The 16,529-nt window shown below is 34.7% G+C and overlaps 1 protein-coding gene across 4 annotated transcripts in view; it reads right to left on the bottom strand.

The window, feature by feature from the left end:
- The window catches only part of LOC150104225 (uncharacterized), a 116,393-nt gene that overhangs the window by 65,351 nt on the left and 34,513 nt on the right, over window positions 1-16,529 (bottom strand). For all 4 annotated transcript variants that reach the window (XM_090396847.1, XM_090396846.1, XM_090396848.1 and 1 more), the window contains exon 3: window positions 11,700-11,813. In XM_090396847.1, the coding sequence (XP_090252973.1) occupies window positions 11,700-11,813 (114 nt within the window). The remainder of the gene's footprint in view (window positions 1-11,699; window positions 11,814-16,529) is intronic.

Below are 16,529 nucleotides of genomic sequence, written 5' to 3'. Positions count from 1 at the left end.
TAACATCAAGTTCTGCTAATTTTTGTGCACTTCTATTATCAGACATGGTATGTAATTACGTATTTTATCAATTTAAATACGTATGTACGTAAAAAAAATTAAATAGAGCAATTAGGTAGCTTCAATGTTAAAACTAGGTTTGATACATATACATCGTAGTAGCTCAGTAAACACTCAAACACTAGAGTGCCTGCTGGTGTCGTTTCTCAGTCAACCACACTACAGTAAGAAAGCACGCACAGGCAACTGGTGTTATTGTGAATCGCCGTAAATTGAACCAGCATAAACTGAGGGCTGCCTGTATTATGAAGAACTTCAGCTTGCTTTTTAAATGTACCCCACATATAGGGGAATAGTTCTGTTGTGAACTTGTGTGTTAGATGTAGAAAGGATGGGGGAGGGGGAACATGCAGAATTTTTTTTATTTTGTTGAAGTTGTGGTCAATGGCTAAACAAGTGTCTCAAAGATACACTTGAGTTCTGTGGTAGGAACAGTATCATTAGAACAATCAGTGCTAGCTTTTGAGGATGCTGTAATGGATGATGGAGCAGCTGCTTATATAAGTACCTTCCAGTGTGTATAAGTTTCCAATTAGCAGAAAAGAATAATGAACCAGTTGGTAGGCATAATGATTAGTATCCAGGTTTCTTCTTCTATACAATAAAAATGCATGTAATGCATCTAGACCCTGACACCAAATAGCAAACATCTATGCAGTGCAGTGCAGCCAGACTGTTAGCGTTAAACTTCAGGTTATCTAGAAATTCCACAAATTGGTTGGGGGGGGGGGATCCATTGCAGTCCTAGTTAACAATTTGTATATTTTTCCTTTCCATGAAAATTAACCAAGGTATATGACTGTTACATCTTGAATGAAGAACTTTTAAAAGGAAACAATTCATTCAGGAATAACAAGTCAGAAAAATCAGCTGAGAGAAAAAACTTGTACTCGAGCAGAAGGAATAAAGTACTAACTGTAAATAGAAATAGAATTATTTCCTTTTAGTAGAATTGTAATACCATGTAAATAACTTTGTGTATAAATTTGTATTATATGAATACAGTGAATGGGTAAATTAGATGTAAACAATAGTCCAAAGGTCACAGGCGGGCCTGAGACATTGGCAATCCTGGAAAGCAACGCACATTCGTTTCCCAGAAGATACTGCTCAAGATCGCGCAATGTGCCGAAATCCCCGCAGACGAAGGAGTAGCGGGTGGAAAAGGATCACTGAAAGTAAGAGGGCACTATCACAGCTAGTAACAGGGCGCTAAAAAGGGGGAAGTGAAGGGAGAATAAAAAGGGTTGGCTCGACTTCTCCTGTGGACCAGAGGTTCCTGATGGTGTTTCCTGGCGATAGTACGATATCGGATGGTGCGCCTTCCCCATTCGATGTCCGAATTTCTGGCCGGTGCTAAAGTGCAAGATGTCGGCATATGCTGTTTTCGCTCCTTCGCTGAAAGCTCTGGCGGAATGATATCGCAGACATATCCTATGAACCAGCAGTAATAACGAGGATGGCCCGAAGCAGATCCAGAAGAGACGCGGGAACAATGCTAGGTGCAGAGCATAGCGTAATCTGATGACCATAGTGACCTACCACATGGATGCAGGCTTATGGAAGTATCAAGAGGTAATCCAAGCAAAGAATAGTTCAGACGGACCTGGAGATCCTGCCTCAAGAGATGGTAAAGTACAGATTTTGTTGTATAATTACCCAGTCAGTAAAAGGGAAAGATCATTGTAGTGTGATAATCAAGCATGGACAGTATTTAAGAACTTTAAGTGATTATTTAAGTGGCTAATGTCCATAAGACAAATTGTCTGGAATGATTACAGATGCTTGTGACTAGTTTAATATGCGCAACTAACATAGTAGGTAGAATGTTGATTAGAAGTAGTGTATAATGTGTATATTGTGTGTGTTTAATCTCTAACTTAAAAGAAGGATTTATTGTTCATGGATTAGAGTATTAATCAGTTTGATAAAGTTTGAATTAGCATGTCATTGAACTAATTAAATGTGAGATTGGTCTAATTGTATATGTCTTTAGATTCCAATAAATATGTTTTTTCTTCTATACCTAATTGCCTATGATATGAATCAAAACTACCACTCATTAATCTGAACCTTAGCGGGGGATTGAAAGAAGAATATAATATGTTGTCATAGAGGTTACGACTGCAAACTAGAATTTACTTAGCCACAGTAAAGCGTTTAATTTATGAGTTTAAGCACTAGATTTATTCACCTATGTGCACCAAAAATCTGGAAAAATCTCCCTGAATAAGAGTCCCCTCTATTCTAAGATATTGGCTGGCGCACCATTAAAAAACAAATTTGTCAATATTTGAAAAGGAGACGGCCCCAGAAAGAAATTAAAGAATTCGTTCTTAATTAAGGAATAACCTTTAATAGTTAGGGTAAACACATGAGTAAAATAGGAGTCGGCTAGAGATATAGAAATTGCTTTCCTTATAGAATGAACACGTAAGATGTGATACAGATATTAAAATCAGAGAAATTTTGTAAGAGTCTTGTAGTTATTGTAGAGAGGTAAATTCATAAGGAAAGTAAATTAATATAGGAAAAGTGACGACATAACAATGATGAATTTGAATAATTCAAATATATCAGAAGGGAAATGTAATTTTGTAAGATCAAGGGTTTCTATCAAATCCTGGGTCAAATCAACAGTCTGGCTACACTATATATTCAATGTATTTGGTAATATTGGCTGGACACATTAGATATGTTTTTATCACATTTAAACAGCAAACATCCCAATAAACACATTTCACCACAGAAAAAACAACTGTCTATCTTTCCTAACTTACACAACTATCAAATGGTTCTTTATCATTTTCTGTTTATAAGAAACTTACACAGAGTAGAAGATACTTATATCTCAACTGTACAGCACCTCAAAACACTTGCACAAAGAGCCATGGTTGCTTGTTACAATGACACAGCCCTTGCCAGAAGCTCAATTACCTTCAGGACACTCTTTAGCCAATGGCTATAACCTCTAAAAAAAAAAAAAAAAAAGAAAAGACTGCATGTGTCCCCCCCCCCCCCAATCCTTCCTGTACCAATACAGAAGATTTCAACAAAACTATTCCATTCTCTTCTATCTGGAGTACATTTGAAAATATGGTTAAGATTCTTCATATACAATCTTCATAGAATAATGAGGTTGATCCTTCCACACTGTGCGAGGATGATCAGCCTCATCCGTGCACATTGTGGCCTGCTTTGGACAAACCAGTAGATCTGCTAACATCATCCAAAAAGAACATAACTATATTTGCAATCATCTGTTGAGAAGTCAGAACCGGCATACCATACTCTGAATATTCTTCCACATAGGATTAAATGGAAGAAGACAACTGTGCTACATACACATAAGTAGCTGTAGGCGTGAGAGACTAGTTTTAGAATCAGCATCAGTTATGAAACACTCCCTTCCCTAATCTCAATGAGAATGGCCAATAATTTGGCTAAGATCTGAGAAAACAGTCATTCTAAAATCATATTTAGCTTGACTTCTCTAAATTAACCATTTTTATCTGGCCTCTAGAGGAGGGGAGGGGACCTTTATAACACATTAGTTCCTTTTCAGTTACAATATGAATTGTTTCTACAATAATCTAACAGTTGTAATTTGCATTCTAAAAAATGCTGTTTTTGAAAGCTAGTAAAGTATTATCAACTCAATAAATTACTTAGTTCTTCTGGTGCTCTTTTGATTGTAAGGCACTATTATGCTTCAGTGCAAGTTTCACGTTCATGCCTGATGTAAACATTGAATAATGTGATGCTACACATTATGAATGGGTCTATTTTGGAATTACAGAATGAATATTATATTACAAAGAACAGAATCATATTTAACATTAATTATATACTGTATATTTAACTATATTACTATATAGTGTATCCCAGAAGGAATCTGCCAAACTTCAAGGGATTGATCCTTGAGTGATTATAATATAAGTTTTAAATCAATGCAGGCCTGATTTTTATCAAGATAAGATAATTGGAAAAAACAGAATATCATGTATCATAATTTTTTCTTGCAATCGTCACATCTCAAATTAAAAGTCTGAGATGTGGCAATTGTAAGAACCATTATTATGATGTGCAAAGTGTGTCCAGCTAGAAAGCAGATATCTTATAACAATGATTATAAGAGCATTACTGACAGTTCTTTCTTAAAATTACAAAATGCTTGAATACCATTTTCAGTCATTTTAAGAAAGCACCATCAATAAAGCTCTTATAATGGTTGTTAAAAATATCTGATTTCTAAAACATTTCACATATCATAATAACGGCTACATTGTTTTATGATTATCTGGCCAAACTAACAAATTATAGTTCAGCTGAAAGCATTATTGATGATTTTATAAATTATGGATAAGATTAGTGAGTGCTGGTAATGCACGAGATTGCATCAGAGTAATCAACAGAATAATCAGAGCTGTATATGTGTACATGCATTCTTACACACGCACAATTACCAGCCATAATTAATACACTGCCCTGAGCCGTAATTCCAAATATCTAACTCCTGAGAAATGTTTACAACAAATATTCAAGCAACATATCTAGTTCGCTGAAGTACTGCCATACGTAGTAATGATGTTCAGAATTTTCCAGTGCGGTGAATTCCTACTGTTAACCTTTTGCACATATAATATTTTCATGTAACCTCAGATAGCCTGGTTGGCTGAGTGGATGATGTATCTGCTCTTCAATGAAGAAGCTATGGGTTCAAATTCCACTGCAGGTATGGAATTTTTGTGAATCTTTGAATAGTAGATGAATTTCATTACCAAGTGTGAAACCATTACCCTGCTTATTTGGAAGCTTGAAGTGGCTTGAAAATTTGCACTTTGGCCTCCATAGCAAGGTCATCAAATTATCTAAATCATGCAGACTACCCACAACACCAATGAGATATTACATTTACAACCCTTAATAGGTTGAATTCATGTAATAAATAACATCAAAAAAAGACAACATTATTGGTATTACACCCTCCCATGAAGTCGGCAGACTTGTCGTGGGAGATTAATTCAACTGACAACTTATTTATCATACTGAATCTTAAAATCCTTAATGCTCCCTGCATTATCAACATATTCTATATCGTAAAGGTCAGGAGGTCTAGAGGGCCATGGATTTTAAGTTCTGTCATGATGTAAATAAATAAACGACTCATGAAAGAAACATGAATTTGAAAGATGAAATTGTTCATTCTAAAAAAAAATTGCATTATGCACATAAATCCCCATTCAAACAGTCATTCAATATGAATATTCCAATTAATTGGTTGCTAACAAGCCCACATCATCCATTCAACAAAAAATCAGTGTTGAAAATTTGTTTCAATTGTTTCACATTTTACCAGAACATACATGATCATTACGAGTATTAGTCATTCCATCTTGAGTAAATTTAGTTTCATTAATGAATTAAAAACACCTGTGAGTGTCCAACAAACATCAGGATTTCTAAGCACTCAATTACCAAAGTTCACTTGTAATGCATAAGCTGTCTCTTAAGGACTGCACTGCTTGCAAATATTACAGACATCGATGATCTTAATTTATCATTTTCCAAACCCCATTCATGAAGATATTTACTGTATGCTTGTTCCAGGACTATTCTATACTGCTTGACACATTATTTTGAATTCGGTAATTAATATCATGTTCAAATATGATACAAAATGATCCATTTTCCTAGTTATTGGTGTCTGTCAATATCTATAGGGTCCATCATAGATTAGGACCAATGCAGTTGGGAAATCATATTATCCCTACTTCCTGTAGGTTTTTCTTTCTTTCTCAATAGTAGTTCATTATACCATTAACAAGGACTGTAAAGTAGTCATTGTCGGTGTACCCTTCAAGAATTTTAACTGTGTGATTTTATCTTTGCATTGTATTTGGTCACTTCTTAAATATTAAACTGGAACTTTTATTATTGGCTTTAATAGTTGATCAGAGATTTTTGTAAAATATATACAAGAATTGTCTACAAGTTTCACCAGCTGTTCTGTCTGGCTTCTTCAGGACATGTGTAATGGTACAAAGAACTAACATTTGCTAGTAAAAAAAGAAAAATGGAGTAACACAGCCAAATAAATTAAACTGATATGTAACATCATAAGCATGGAACGGGGTGTATCAGTCATTATTTATTGAGTGCGTTATATAGTTTTTAGCGAAATGAAATTCTGGTAAGCTGAGCGGAATTTATTAGGCTTTTCCAGATGTCTTTCAGAATCATTCCTTGATTTCTGTTTAATTTTCTCCAGAGCAGAGTACAACTGCAGCTTCTTTGAAGTTTCTACATCGAAAATCCTCTTCTATATAGGGCATGGAGCTTTTATCCCAATTGATGGTGTGGTTAGAGATCGGGAAGTGATGGGCTAATCCTGAAGTATCTGTTCTGTTGTTGTTCACGTCTCCTACATGTTTTTTTTTTTTCAAATTTCCAGGCTTCTTGATGTTTGCCCTATGTAATTTAATCCACAGGAACATGGAATGTTGTATACACTGGTATATTTGAAGAAAGCATTAATGTCCTTTGGTGATTTTAAAATATGGCATATTGTCTTGACAGGTTTGAGAGCAACTCTGACGTTGAAAGACTTAAGGAGTTTGGCAATTTTTTTTGACACTGAGCCTGCATAAGGGATGATGATGGATGATGTATAATGTGTGACAGGAGGTTGCTGTTGTGGAGGGTTTCTATAAAAATTCTTTTTGATTATATTTCTTGGGTAACGATTGTTTACTAGGGTCTGAGATATGAGAGTGAGTTCATCAAGGAGATCTTTTTCTTCTGAGATAATGTTGGTAGCTCTATTCTTAAGCATATGTATTATGCTAAGTTTCTGTGCAATATGGTGAGTCGATTTGAAGTGAAGGTAATGTCCAGCGCAGGTTGATTTTCGATAGATTGTGAGCTGGATTTGTTCATTATCTTATTTCTTGATTAGTGTATCTAGAAAAGGCAATTGGCTATTCTTTTTAAGCTCTAACATGAACTGTATTTTTTGGTGGAAGGAATTTATGTTTGTAAGGAATTCAAATAAGGTTGTTTCTGTGCCTCTCCAAATTATGAAAACATCATCTACATATCTCCACCAAACCAACACCTTTGGATTTAATTTGGAAAGGATATCAGCTTCTAGTTTTTCCATGAACAGATTAGTGCAGGAAGGTGATAAGGGACTGCCCATGGCTAAGCCATCAAGTTGTTCATAAAATGTGTCATTCACTTTGAATGAACACATTTTATGAAATAATTGAATTTGAGGCAATGACGGAAAAGCTGAGCTATATCATGTGGATAGAGATTGTCTAGGATCTTGCTAACTTCTTCAATAGGTACGTTGGTAAATAACAAAACCACGTCTAAGCTTGCGAGGATGTCTGTTTTTAAGATGGAGATGCCTTTTAATTTTTCAGTTAAAATGCTTAGAATTCTTTATGAAGGAATCTGATTTTTTTTATATTTTCTTTCAATAGATGGGCTAGATGTTTAGCTAACAGATATGTAGGAGAATTTCTTCCATCAATGATCGGGCAGAGCAGAACTATAATTTTGTGCACTTTTGGAGTGTCATATAAGCGTGGCATCAGTGGATGTAGAGATTTCAGACTTCGTTGTAGGTCTGAAGACCAACTTGTCATGTTCTATAATAGGTTATTAGTCTCTTTTTGATTTATTAAAGTTAGATCGAAATCTAATATGAGATAGGCTGACGTGTCTGAAGCTAACTTTGTGATCTTTGTTATGTACTCTTTGGTGTTCAAGATGACCGTCGAGTTGCCTTTGTCTGACTTTAGGATGATTATATCTTTGTTCTTCTTCAAGTTTGAGAGAGCTCGCTTTTCAAGAGGAGTTATATTGAGTTTTGGTAGTTTTGAAGTTGAAAGAATAACAGTGCTTTTTAATTGGATATCATTTGCTATTGTTTCCAGAAAGGAAGAGAGTGCTTTTTTCTATGTTGCTAATAATATCAATCTTTGGAATGTGATCTGGAGTGATAGCGAAGTAGAAACCTTTCTTTAGTATGTCGGCTTCTGGTTCGCGCAACTCGACGGTCATCTTGAACACCAAAGACTACATAACAAAGATCACCGAGTTAGTTTCAGACACGTCAACTTATCACATATTAGATTTCAATCCAACTTTAAAAATAGTCTGAAAGATTGAAAATGACTTTTTCATCAGGGAGACTCAGTCTTGAGTTGTATTTTCTTTCATAAAGTCTATTGAATTTTTTAATTTGAGATTTTTTACTGGTTAGAAAAACCTTGTCAAAACTGTTTTGAGCCATGCGGTCAAGAATACTCCATAGGTTGCTGTCTATGCTGTTAGAGGTGTCTTCAAAAAGTTCTAAGCATCTTAGGTCTGTTTAAGTTAAGGGATATTACATCCCATATAGTTTCTTAGCCGAATAAGAAACTCAAAGAGTTTCATGCCGAATATAGTAAAAACTATATATAAAGTTCGGCGATTCCAAGTGTAAGCAAATACCTGGATACTGCAGCACTGATCCCAAAGGGTAGTGCAAGCTGGGGCAACTCATGGTAGAGGTGGAGCGAGCTCCGATCACTATTCTTGATATTTGCCCATAATGTGAACTTAGCTCCTAGGAACTGTATTTTTGTTCACATTATGAGAGAAGGTCACTACCCAGACCGGTTTCGACCTTTATTGAGGTCTCATCAGTGAGTAGCCAGACCTAGTTAATATCAAGTTTGTAGCGAACAGAACTTGTACCCCTACTACGAGTATTTCCGTGAGGTGCTCTAATAAATTATTAGATATGTGAAGAGCCAAAGGCTTCAATTCGGCGACATATAACTTGTTTAAGTTAAGGGATATTACATCCCATATAGTTTCTTAGCCGAATATAGTAAAAACGATATATAAAGTTCGGCGATTCCAAGCGTAAGCAAATACCTGGATACTGCAGCACTGATCCCAAAGGGTAGTGCAAGCTATGTCGCCGAATTGAAGCCTTTGGCTCTTCACATATCTAATAATTTATTAGAGCACCTCACGGCAATACTCGTAGTAGGGGTACAAGTTCTGCTTGCTACAAACTTGATATTAACTAGGTCTGGCTACTCACTGATGAGACCTCAATAAAGGTCGAAACCGGTCTGGGTAGTGACCTTCTCTCATAATGTGAACAAAAATACAGTTCCTAGGAGCTAAGTTCACATTATGGGCAAATATCAAGAATAGTGATCAGAGCTCGCTCCACCTCTACCACGAGTTGCCCCAGCTTGCACTACCCTTTGGGATCAGTGCTGCAGTATCCAGGTATTTGCTTATGCTTGGAATCGCCGAACTTTATATATAGTTTTTACTATATTCGGCATGAAACTCTTTGAGTTTCTTATTCGGCTAAGAAACTATATGGGATGTAATATCCCTTAACTTAAACAAGTTATATGTCGCCGAATTGAAGCCTTTGGCTCTTCACATATCTAATAATCTTAGGTCTGTTTTGCTAAGTACAAATCTAACGTTTTCGCTCTTTTTGATTGTAATTGTTCTTTAATAGTTTAAAACTTGGGAATGATGTTGAACTGTCCACATCTTTTCAAGAAGGTTAGATAGCAATTTTCTATTTTACATTTGAGTTTTTCAAAGTAATGTACCTTATGCTTTGTGTAGCCATCGAGTCTGTTCATCTTTGTGTTGTATTTGGTCACTTCTTAAATATTAAACTGGAACTTTTTTTTTGTTTGTTTTTTTCTCAGTTTTTTTTTTAATGGCTTTATTAGTTGACCAGAGATTTTTGTAAAATATATAAAAGAATTGTCTACAAGTTTCATCAGCTGTTCTGTCTGGCTTCTTCAGGACAAGGCAGACAAGGGCAACTTGACGGTCATCTTGAACACCAAAGACTACATAACAAAGATCACCGAGTTAGTTTCAGACACGTCACCTTATCACATATTAGATTTCAATCCAACTTTAAAAATGAAATAGAGACTAATAACCTATTACGGAACATGACAAGTTGGTCTTCAGACTTACAACGAAGTCTGCAATCTCTATATCCACTGATGCCACGCTTATATAGTGCCCCAAAAGTGCACAAAATTGGAGTTCTGCTCTGCCCGATCGTTGATGGAAGAAATTCTCCTACATATCTATTAGCTAAACATCTAGCCTGTCCATTCAAAGAAAATATTAAAAAACCATATTCATTCATAAAGAATTCTAAACATTTCACTGAAAAATTAAAAGGCATCTCCATCTTAAAAACAGACATCCTCGCAAGCTTAGACGTGGTTTCGTTATTTACCAACATAACTGTTGAAGGAGTTATCACGATCTTACATGATCTCTATCCAAATGACGCAGCTCACCTTTTTTGTCATTGACTCAAATCCGATTATTTCAACTTGAATGACACATTTTATGAACAACTTGATGGCTTAGCCATGGGCAGTCCTTTATCATCTCCCTGCGCTGATCTGTTCATGGAAAAACTAGAAGCTGACAGCCTTCCCTCCTGTCACGCAATATACATCGTCCATCATCATCCCTTATGCAGGCTCAGTGTCAAAAAAAATTACCAAACTCCTTAAATCTTTCAACATCAGAGTTGCTCTCAAACCTGTCAAGACAATACACCATATTTTAAGATCACCAAAGGACATTAATGCTTTCTTCAAATATGCCAGTATATACAACATTCCATGTTCCTGTGGATTAAATTACATAGGGCAAACATCAAGAAGCCTGGAAATTCGAAAAAAAAAGAACATGTAGGGAATATGAACAACAACAGAACAAATACTTCAGGATTAGCCTATCACTTCTCGATCTCTAACCATACCATCAATTGGGATAAAAGTTCCATGTCCTATATAGAAGAGGATTTTCAATGTAGAAACTTCAAAGAAGCCGCAGTTGTACTCCACTCTGGAGAAAATCTAAACAGAAATCAAGGAATGATTCTGAAAGACATCTGGAAAAGCCTAATAAATTCCGCTCCGCTTACAAGAATTTCATTTTGTTAAAAACTATATAACGCACTCAATAAACAATGACTGATACACCACGTTTCATGCTTATGATGTTACACGTCAGTTTAATTTATTTGACTGTGTTACTCCATTCTTCTTTTTTACTAGCAAACGTTAGTTCCTTGTACCGTTACACCTGTCCTGAAGAAGACAGACAGAACAGCTGGTGAAACTTGTAGACAATTCTTGTATATATTTTACAAAAATCTCTGGTCAACTAATAAAGCCAATAAAAAAAGTTACAGTTTATTTAATATGTGTGATTTTACTTAGAAGAAGCTGGCCAGAAACTCGGCTAGTATCTTTTAAGTAAAATACATATCAAATAACTTCACATAGTTATGTGAAGTAATGTGATAAGTATCACACAGTTAAATATCATCAACCCCTTAACATATAACAGAACACTGTTTATAAGCTCCAAGAATACTTGTGATAACCTGATTACAATATCTGCATAGTTCAGCAGCACTATCTCCTCATCCCTCTGGAATGAGGTGATTGATATTAACTTTTCATTTTTTTTTTTTTTTTCACTTAAAATCCCTCAAGGACTTAATCGCTGAAGTTTGGCAGATTTCTTCAGGGGCACTATATATTACAATTGATATAACATACCACATTCTCCACATATGAATGGTCGTATGTCCTGATGCTTTGGAATGTGAGCCTTTAGGAGATGTTTGTTCACAAATTTTTTATCACATATTCCACAAGAATAAAGTTTCTTACCTAGTACAAAGTTTATAAAGAAGAGAATAAATTATAATAAAACAAGAATAATAACAAATAACAGACAATACTTCTTACTATATAAATCAATTAGAACTTCCCAATACATAGTGTATTAAAATATCACTCTGCCCATGTGATGGGTAAAGTGATATTTTAATATCACTTTTAAGTAGTGGTACAACAGAAGAATACAATAACTACTTACAGCCAGCTGGTACATACAAGCAAAACTTATTAATTTCATTGGAAAATGAATGCTTAATGTCACATTCATTTTAAACAATCAAACCAATGTAACTATTTATTAATATAGAGAAACATTAAAAAGAAAAATGTGTACTAAAGTTAGAAGCATGAGATGAAGTTATCTACATGTTTAGAAAATAAGAACTATAATGAGTACAGGAAATTATAGAAGCAGTATAGAAAAAAGAAGAAATCCTGTAGAAAGTTCCTCACTAATAAATCAATTTACAAGGGGGGGGGTGGAAAGTTCTGTTACACACCTAGAACAAAAATGATATCAAAGCAACTGATATAATCACAAGAAAGAACATAGAGTTATGAAGGTAAATAAATTACTTTAATATCGTTTTTGTTCTAGGAGTTTATCAGAACTTTCCAGCACCTCTCCCCTCATATGACCTCAGAAAATTATTACTTTTCTTCTTTTACTCTGAAAGGAGAACATCAGCTCTTCAAAGGTGAGGAGGCAGGATGTTGCTCAAGGTAGCACCAAATATCAGCTGGGTGTTATTAAGCTGAGTACTGATGAGTTTTGTGTATGGCCTGTTGAGCCAAACAGATGAACAATATTCAGCTACAGAGAATACCAGACCAAGAGCTGACAAGTGTAAGGTGGTAACAGAGGATCCCCAAAGTTTACAAATGATGTTATTATGAGTCTTGATTTTAGTTACTGTACTCTCTAGGTGTTTCCTGCAGGATAGTGTGCAGTCCTGTGTGACACCCAAATACTTGGAAAATTTATATCGTAATGTAGCTTTTAAAGAACTTCAGGTCACCTTAAATGTACTGTTTAAGGTGACCTGAAGTTCTGCATTGGCAAGCCTATTGTGAACATCAGAAGATGGAAGCAGAACACTTCAGTTTTATCTGCATTTGGACATAGTCTCCTTGTTTCCAGATCGGATGTTATTCTTCCATTTTTTTTTTAATGAAATGTATCTAGTATCAAGTGCAATGCCATCTGCATGAGAGAATTTTCTGGCTTGCATATCAGGGAGATCTGAAATATACAGATTAAAAAACAGGAGAGGGCTAACACTGATCCCTAGGGTAGTCCATTTTTTTAGTTTTTTTCTGTTTACTAATTTCTTTCCCTAGCATCACTTGAACCATCTGCATGACAGAATTTTCTGGCTTGCATATCAGGGAGATCTGAAATATACAGATTAAAAAACAGGAGAGGGCTAACACTGATCCCTAGGGTAGACCATTTTTTAGTTTTTTTTCTGTTTACTAATTTCTTTCCCTAGCACTTGAAACTATGTTTATTTACTAGGCACACTGTAGTTAGAATAAGTTTATATATTAGACCCTCCTACAAACAGCCTGTGATATCGATGAATACCATTTTTGAAGGCCTGCTTCTATAAATGATGTCAAAGATAGGACATGAATAAAGCAGCTGTGGTTGGGACTAAAATCTGCCTGTTAGACCTGATTTTTTCTTCTTAAATTGCTTCGGTTGGATTCCAGTTTTTAGAATATCACAAAAAAATGTGCAAACCATTTTTTGGCATTTGTTCCCAAGTTCAGAAGGAATTCCATAGGAATGCTATCAAAAATACCTGGAGCCTTCTCGGCTTTTATGTCTTTCAATGCTAAATCAATGTCTTCAACAGAGAAAGATATTGAAAATTCTGATTCTGATGGGTAAATTGATTTAGGTTGAAGTTCTCTTTTAATGGGTTCTGTATGCTTTATCATTCACAGATCTTCAAATATTTATATGATTGGCAATCACATTTGGTGAACTTCAAGTACATCAAATGTGTACTTCACATTTGGTGTACTTGAATCCACCTGTAGTCTCACTCAGCTTATGTAAAAGTCTCCATTATTTCCTATTTGAAGATTTGAAATCAAAGCTTTCTACAATCTCTGGCTTAGCTATCTTTGTCTTCTCTCATAAAAAATAATTACCCCCCCCCAAATATATATATATATATATATATAAATATATATATATATAACATCTAACCAATTACTAGTCTTCCATGTGAAGAACTTGTTCATTTCACTCTCTCATCTATCCAAATGTTTCAAAAAGAAACTGTGTTAAGAAATGCTTCTTCAATTTCTATGTATGCATCTCATGGATTACATGAGATGTATACATAAAAATGAGTTTTCCCTAATTTGAAATATTTAAGAAGCATCTACAAGAAGACTCACTAATCAAATCTTTGATTTCCTTATCTAATTTTTTACATTTCATGTCATTTTGATACTGTTCTGCCACTGGGAATATATTTTTGGAGTCAGCAAATAGTTTGAATTTAACTTTATAATAGATTGTATTAAAGAAACACATTTAAACATTTCAGAATCCCTTTCTTTGGAAAGCAAGCAGAGGTATATTTCACAGAATCTATGTCACAGCATTTTCTTTTCTTCTCTCTCTTTTTTTTTTTTTTTTTTTTGTGAGAATTGAAATCTCACGAAAACTGTTTCCACTTTAAAAAGGCCTCAAAAATCTTATAGTAATCCAGCATTTTTGTCAGCAGTTCCCAGAATATTTTATTATTATTATGTGACACCTCCAGGGAGTCCAAAGACTCATCGAGGAAGGGAATCTACTCTACAGCTCTCTATCTCCACCAACTACAATGAACTGCAACTATACATTATGGAATACAACTTCATATTTGTAGCACAACCACTTGAACCATTTGTCTGGAAAGCACATCTTGATTGTTTCTGGTTGACACAACAAAACCATTTTCTCCTGTGTTTTTAGTATATTCTAATCCATTACATTTGTCTTAAGTTTTGCACTTTACAAAACCAAAGGTGTTTGCATTTCCTTTCATTTATTGTCCTTAATAAGGTGAATTTATATAAATTATCCATAAAATCATTCAACAGGAAAGGTAAATAAGTTTATGAAAACAAAAGAAAATGATTACCAAGAGAGCCTGATTAATTTTTCACATTGCAATGTTAATAATGTGATCCAGTCAACTTGTTTCTGCAAGGTAAGCAGGTTTTTTAAAATTTAAATAACACTATTAAAAAGACTTTTCATCATGCATGTTGAAGTATATAATTACACTAAGCTAATTAATGTTATAAACTGCAACTACAACTATATAAATTACAACTACATACCTACTTAAGGATTAAATAGGATACTGTGAGAATTACAGCTGGCATTGAAATAAATGAAAATTAGTCTTGTTAAATTAATTTTTTTAAAGGTAGTACCTCTGATTTTCATAAGAACGATGATGAAGTTATGCAAAATAAAAAGTTTGAGAATACTTGTATATTTCCTTTAAAATTCATTTGCAGATTTAGGGTAGGTTTTAGTACATAACAGGGTGAGAGATAAATAGTGCCACCTGTTGTCAGGGATAGGAATAATTTACTTTGCATTTCAGAAACAGTAAGGTATCTTTGAGAGTATCTTCGTGCAAACTAACTTTTGGCAAAGGCAAATAGTTAAATTCTTTGTAGGATTTTACCTTCAAATAACTTGATAGTGAATAAGATGTTTTAAAATGGGGGGAAAAAATGTGTAAATTATACAAAAAAATACAGCAATACATTTGAATACAGTTAGAACGATGCTGCAAATTCACTTGCCACGTAATTCTAATAACTTGCTTGGGGCATGTGGTTAAGTGGATTTCTGGAGCACTGATCATTGATATACAAATTAAAGAGTAGTGGCCCTAGTATGGTGCCCTAGGGCCTATGGCACTCCACTGATCACTCTTGTTCACCTTCATTCCACTCTACTATCACCCTCTGATATCTGTTTGCCAGCAACCTCTATCCATGCCATTAGCTTCACATCCATTCTCATTTGCTCCAACTTATGTAATAGTTTCCCATGCAGTATTCTGTCAAATGCCTTTGCAAAGTTCAGCAGTATCATGTATAACCATTTACTTTATCCAATTCCACTATCACATTATAAAATGTGAATAAATACCTAAGGCAGGACCTACCTTTAACAAAGCCATACTGCCACCATAGAGTATTATATTCCCGAATTTTGCCTTTAACCAACTTTTCCAATACTTTAATCAACCATCATTCCTGAGATGCTAATTCATCTGTAATTGCTACTTCTGTCTTGCAGTAAACAAAAAAGCATTCAGTATGATGAGACATAAAACCACATCAAATTGGAGGAAATATGAGCAAAAATGTGATCAGCATGACTGCACTTTGTTTTGCTCGTGAGCATACTGATCACATTTTTGCTCATATTCCCTCCAGAATGCTTTTTTTTTTTTTTTGTCAGCTTCTGCTTTATATCGCTACTCATCCATTTATTCCCATTTGTCTAATCCTTACTTGTCTTATCATTTACTTGTCTTATCAAACAATGTAATTTATTGTTTATTCCTACTTGGTTTATTCTCCTAACCCTGGATATGAATATCCAATACTTCCTCTCACAAACAATCCCTAACCACTTTACATGCACTACTGACATTCTTTCCTTGTAGCTTC

The sequence above is a fragment of the Typopeltis vanoorti genome, chromosome 8, assembly GCF_054136105.1.
Source record: "Typopeltis vanoorti isolate ZY-2024b chromosome 8, IOZ_Tvanoo_1.0, whole genome shotgun sequence".
In the NCBI taxonomy this organism is placed as follows: Eukaryota; Metazoa; Arthropoda; class Arachnida; order Uropygi; family Thelyphonidae; genus Typopeltis; species Typopeltis vanoorti.
This window is presented reverse-complemented; position numbering and strand designations above follow the sequence as displayed.